At 40.5% G+C, this 6,339-nt stretch overlaps 1 protein-coding gene across 2 annotated transcripts in view; it reads right to left on the bottom strand.

Annotated features, from left to right (window-relative positions):
- svep1 (sushi, von Willebrand factor type A, EGF and pentraxin domain containing 1) overlaps positions 1-6,339 on the bottom strand; it is an 86,274-nt gene that overhangs the window by 30,007 nt on the left and 49,928 nt on the right. For both annotated transcript variants that reach the window (XM_035675054.1, XM_035675056.1), the window contains exons 8-10: positions 3,112-3,230; positions 2,410-2,539; positions 781-888 (exon numbers count right to left, since the gene is read on the bottom strand). In XM_035675054.1, the coding sequence (XP_035530947.1) occupies positions 781-888; positions 2,410-2,539; positions 3,112-3,230 (357 nt within the window). The remainder of the gene's footprint in view (positions 1-780; positions 889-2,409; positions 2,540-3,111; positions 3,231-6,339) is intronic.

Genomic DNA, 6,339 nt, shown 5'->3' with positions numbered 1-6,339 from the left:
TTCCTTCATCCTTCCTTTTACTTTTGATACTGAAGTACATTTTAGTGGCAATACTTCTATACTTTAGGCCATTTTTAATGCAATACTTTTAGTTGTCAACACTGCAGTTTTGCTGTTTCAGAATGTGAATACTTCTGGGCGAACCGCTGCGGAGCCAGAAATAAATATTTTTGCTGTGGGTGTAATGCTGGAGTGTCAACGTTGCTGAGACAGTGATGAATACCCAGATCCAATGTGTGTTGCAGTCACTCTGATTAAGAAACGAAAATTATGATTTGACAAGTAATTCAAAAACATTTAACTCCCGTATGAGTCAAGTACTGTGTGTTCTCACATAATTGACTGTGTGAAAAACGGATGGAACGAGTGCAAAATCGCACTAAAGAGCATTTTTTATAGCAAAAACACCTGCTTCTCTCTGCTGCCTCCCTCTGTTTTAACATTAATGACATTAACAGACACTGTAACAACTTCATCTGTCCACAAGTCCTATTCTCTCTCTATCTCTCCCTTAAACACAGACACACAAACGAGGCATTCATGCACACAATTACAATCCATTCTCTCACCACTGGACCATATGTCCAATGTCTCTCACTCACACACACACACACACACACACTTAAAGCCCACTCCTGATCCCCTTTTTCCAGTCACCAAACGGAAAAGATCCTGTTTAACCATCATCAGTGGAGGAAGAGGGTGGAGCGGAGTGGAACAGAGGAGCAAAAGAATAAACCATCGACGGAGCTGCCGTCTGAGAACGACAACCAGACATACCTGAGTTGTCGGAAAACTGTGGCACCTCCCAAACGACCGCAGTCTCTGTGTCTGTGGCCTGGACCGTGGGCGGCGACCTGCACCTGTCAATCACTGGGGGCTCCGTATCTAGAAAGGGATGTAAGGTTGTTAACGGTAATGCCTCGTAACCAGATGGAGAAACATACGGTGAAAAACAGCACATTTGTGAACATTAAACTTATCAATAGCAGCCTTTTTTATTTTAGAGAGACTGGAATAGATTATTGTGATATTAAGAGAAACACACTTGGGAGCAGAGTGCTACGCTGTGATCTGACTTATTTTTTGATGCAGCAGTACCAGAGTGTCAGAGGGCACTACTTAAACACATGTCTCTAATAAAAAACCACAACGTTCCACCACCATAATAACATATGGAAATGTTCACGGCTACCATGCTTGAGGTTTTTCCCCCTGACTGCTGTGATTATCGAGCGGTTGACATGGGACACCCCTGTTTTTCTCTCTCTGCAGTAACCCTGTTTGGCACCTGCTGGGGGGGGGGTGGACAGACTCCTCAATTAAATCACAGTTATACACTGAATGACAGAAATAAGCTGCAGCACAGAGGTGGGTGGAAGGAGTAACAAACACACCAGGCGGTAGGGTCTGCCCTGATGGATAGAGAGGCTGTCCTGTAATTGAGAAACCACTGGTTTGAAGCTCACAAAGGCTGAAAACTGACTTTAAGTTGTGAGTTATGAGTTCAAGTATGTGAGCTAATTATGTTCACATTCACACTGCAGCTGTGGCTGAATACAAATGTTCTTGCCCTCACATGTACAATATATCATACTATTTGCTGTCACCTTCAGCAGATGATTACTCAAGACATGGTTGCCCTGGGTTGAAGCCAGTGACTTTTAATAATGAAAATGTGTTGCATATTGTCATTGTTTTGTGATGTGTAAAAACTTGCTTGTGGACATGTTTCATATCTGACAAAGACATCTGACTGAACAAAACATTGCTCAGCAAACAGTGGAAACGTAGACCACAAGGTAGATATGGTGCTTTAGAGTGGCACGATCAACAACTTGCAAATTGTATTTGAATGCTTAAACTGGAATTTGGCAGCTGTGCTATGAAATCAAATCAGTAATCTAAAACATCTTTCATATGTATACAAAGCACATCAGCTGTGTGTACTTTCGCCAGCATTAGCAGGGAGACATAAGAGACAAAACAACAGATAGAAAGCCAAAAAAGCTGACGTCGTTATTAGGGAGACGCCATGCTCAGTCAGAAGAAATCTTGATGTCTTTTTTGATGTCTTTAAAGTCAGTATGTGTGGAATTTTTATTACAGTATAGCGTCTGAGACAACCCCAGCTTTCAGCCTATTCATTTAACACTCAGGGAATACTACCAGTAGAGTGCACCAAGGTCAGAAGTCCTCTAAGTTTTTGTCTTTATATGTCACTTTTCATTCATTTTTTGTAATTGATTAAATTCTAGAAAAGATATCAACAGTCATCAAAAATAACAAGTCTACTGTGTCTTCTTTTTTTGTCTCTGCTTTTCCTCTCTCTCGTTAAAATGAGCCTTACGAGACCATATGCAGCATACATTGTTTGCGTTGATGCAGTCTCCAGAAGGATGAACTCACCGATGACAGTCACGGTGAAGGAGCAGTTGGCCTGGTTCCCCGAGCGGTCGGTCGCAATGTAGGTGATGGTTTCCTTTCCAATGGGGAACAGCTGGGGAGGGGTGTACACTGGCTTCACCTGCACCAACACCTGGAGGAGGGAGAGACAGTAAAATATAAAGAACTGGACTCAAAACTGGACTTAATGAGTCATATTAAAATTTTGTCGTATATAGTACGCCGTGGATGTTAGACAGATTATCTTGGCTTGTGACCCATTAAAATTAGGTCTTCTATCACCTGTGGAGTTTTCCTTCCTATACTGTTTTAATTAGAAGAATGTTTATGAACTTAAATAAGTAAAGGTACTCAATATTTTATAAGAACAATAACAACAATCATAGAAAATTATTTTTGTCCCTCTTTAATCATTGCATGACCCATCGGATTTATCATGGGACCACTTGGGGTGCCCCAACCCACAGGTGGTGACAGGGAAGAGTTAACTGATTGAAAAAAAACAAAAACTGAAATGATTAATCAGTTAGTATGAGATTGTATTAATTGTTAGAAATCTGCAAACATTTTCTTTTCCAGTCTCTGAAATATTACACTATTTTCCAACATTTTATAGATAAAATGAAAATCTTTGATAAAAAAAAATTATTATGTATGTTATTTTATGTATCTCTACTACTGTACACGTTTTGTAAAGTATCCAACCTCTTCTTTAGAGTTGTCGGTGGCAGTCGGGACGTTCCAGCTAACGTTGGCGGTGCCGCGCCGCTCGTCTGTCTCTGCAATGATGTTCCCGGGGCACTGGATCCACGGTGGTTCAGCATCTGAAGTGAGACAGAGAGCAAATGCTTCATCTGAATCCAGCAAAAATAAATTAAAGTTTACATACAGATTAAAATATTGCAGATGTTCACCACATCCTGTGGACAGTGACCTCACCCTGCTGCTTGTTATCATTGAGGAAGTAGATGTGTGATGTCATCTGACCCACAACCTCTTTAATTAAACACTCATTTCACTTATTAGTGATTACTAAGTCGAAGAAACAGTGCGCCGCTGTCATTGTTCCAAAGAGACCAAATCCCACTGGCGTTACACTGATACTGTATGTGGTTGTAACTGTCCCTTATCTGTCCCCATCCATTAGTTCAACATCAGGCCACAGTGGTAAAGAGCACAGGCTACTAAAGATAGAAGTTAGAGGCTTTACATTATTGTCAAAAGAGTTCAGGCTAAGGTCACATTACATGTTTTGGTCTTGATAATCAGTAAAACAGAATATTCAAACGTGTTCTTGGTAAATCCAAAAAAGTGAATACTGGCTCTTTTCTCCCTGTGAGGGGGAGCTTTAATCTATCGGTCCCAGCAGAACACCTTTAAGTTGCTGTTTAAGTGATGCTTGTACATAAATACATATTAATAGTTCTGAGGTCCTTACAAGCAAAAGTAGGCTCTTTGGATTTTACTGGTCCTATTATAAAAATCTAACATGTAAGCATCAGAATTTGGTTGTGTCCCACTCCCTCTAATGTGGTAAATAGTTAAGTATAGTATAAACTATTCACACTTTAGGTTTTGACCCCTGACCCCTGACCCCTATGAAGTCAGGAAGGTGAGTTGACTTGAGAAAAGCAAAGTAAAAGTTACTTTTAGTAAATGTTTGTTGTTTTAGCCTGTATAACTGATCAGTTATAAGGCTGTTGTCGGCTCATAGTTGTTAGTAGTTTGATAAAAACACCTAGATTTCAGTCATTAGATGGATTACTGTTCTGTAAAGAGCTTTTGTAACAGAGGTTTTCTGTATTAATTTTCAAAAAGCCCAGATTATTCTAAAATAGGACAAAATGCAACCTATTTATTTTGACAGACAGATAAATTATTGTTTTTGACAATGGGATTAAAGGGTTAAAATAGAAAACAAGCCTCATGCCAAATGTTGATCTATTGTACTTACTGCCAGGTACAGTTAACCGCAATGGGACGGCAGTAGCATGGAGAACCATGGAGACTTTCCAAGGTCCCAAACAAGCAATAAAAGTCAGGCAGCAATAGAAGAGTATCAAATACTCTCACTTTTATTGACATTATAATTAACTTGCAGCTGAACATTAGCTGACAGGGAAACCCTCTATATATGAAGTATTAATGTCCGCCTATTTGGCTAGCAGCAACTCACCAGCCACCATGACCCTTGGATGAAATAGCTTCTTCCATTTTCTCATTCTCCATACGGCATGCTGTAATAATGTGAAGCCAGCACAGTTCAGTTCAACTCAGTTCGAGTCTGCAGTAAATGAGCAAAGCCTCCAGGAGCTGAATCTCCCATCGATCCAATCGGCAGTGGTCATGCCTATTGCGTTGTGTAAGGGAGTTGTTCCCATCTGGACCTGATGACCCATCTACTTAGGCATCCATCTCTCCTAAACACTAACACACTTAGCTCCGATCGGCTCCATTCATCTTCATAACAAGGGAGGAATATTTCACTTTGGGTGTCATCAACATGAAGTGAGAGGCAGAAGAAGCCAGAAGCATACAAAGAGCACTTTCAGCTCTGTAATAACTTTCTATTTCTTGATCTCCTTTATAATGTGCCGCCCATATTGCAGCACTCCATCTTTCTTCTTTCTATCTCATCTACTTTTTTAATATTTCCCCCCTTCCCTACCTCGTCTTCAGCCCATTTTGTGCCTGCAGGGATCAGAAGACTCATCTCGTCTCTACCACCACATTGTAAAACACCTACAGATGACTCATCCTCCCCTCTCACCTCGCTGTCCGCCCTACCTCTCCGTTCGTTTTCATCTTTATGGCACCTCTTCCTCTCCTTAACGACAGCAGTTCGTTCATTAGCAAACTTTCTCCGTGAGGAAATGAGGGGATTGAGGACGTTCGAGTGGAGGCGGGCAGCAGCCGCTCTGCACCACCTGTTTCACCTGCAAGGCATCTGGAGGTCTGCAGTCTATTATAATGATCTCCAGCCCAGTCGGAGTGGAGGGGAGAGACATGGGAGCTCGGACATGGTATGGTTTGAGTTAGTGACCCGAGGCTCTGCTTCAGAACGGGGTTAGCGCCATTCTCACCATTCACAAAGCGGAGAAAAAAAAATGCAGAGAGGGGGAATAGCGAATGGAAAAAAATTCTCCCTCCAAGTTTCCTGCTGTTTTCTTTTTATATCTTCTTCTCCACGTATTCAGTATCTTTCTTTTTTTAACAATTCCTCTCTTTCTGCCTGGCAAATCAACCTACATGTTACAAGTGTCATTCATAAACCCTGAAAATTAGCTGTAGTCTCATTTAACTACACTGAACTTACACAAACTACCTAAGGAGGGAAACCTGGTTGGCAGGTACAGCCAAATAAGTTCAAGTTCAAGTTTTTCTAATTGATTTATCTATTCATATTTTTAACAGAAGGGAAATGAGGGTCTTTGATAGTCTCTCTTATTCAAGCCTAAAATGCATATTTTAAAGGAATAGTTACAGATTTTGAGAAATAAGCTTATTGTTTTTTTGCCGACAGTCAGATGAGACTCTCATGTTGATAAGTAAATTACAACACTTTAAGCATATAACTCTCCAGATAATCCCAAATTGTCGTCATAATGTTTATTGTTGGGTTTTAGGACTGTTAGTAAGCATATTTTTTAACACCGGAAGGAGCTAGGTGAGCTGTTTCCAGTCTTTCTGCTAAGCTAATCATCTCCTGGCTCTAGATATGAGAGTGGTATCTTCTCATCCAAGACAAGAATATTTCCCAAAATGTTGAACTATTGCTTTAAATATATCATACTCCAAACAAATTACCAAACTAATTGTTGAAAAAACATAAACTCCACTATCTGATTGCCCTTTAAGTCTTGCCCTTTGACCTCAACATATTTCACATCCTTGTTACAACCCATTTACAGACTGACCTCTGACCTCTGACCT

This window comes from Morone saxatilis, unplaced genomic scaffold (assembly GCF_004916995.1).
Source record: "Morone saxatilis isolate NCDOM2014 unplaced genomic scaffold, NCSU_SB_2.0 Contig4, whole genome shotgun sequence".
Classification (NCBI taxonomy): domain Eukaryota; kingdom Metazoa; phylum Chordata; class Actinopteri; family Moronidae; genus Morone; species Morone saxatilis.
Note: the sequence above shows the minus strand (reverse complement) of the source record. Positions and strands in the feature narration are given on the sequence as shown.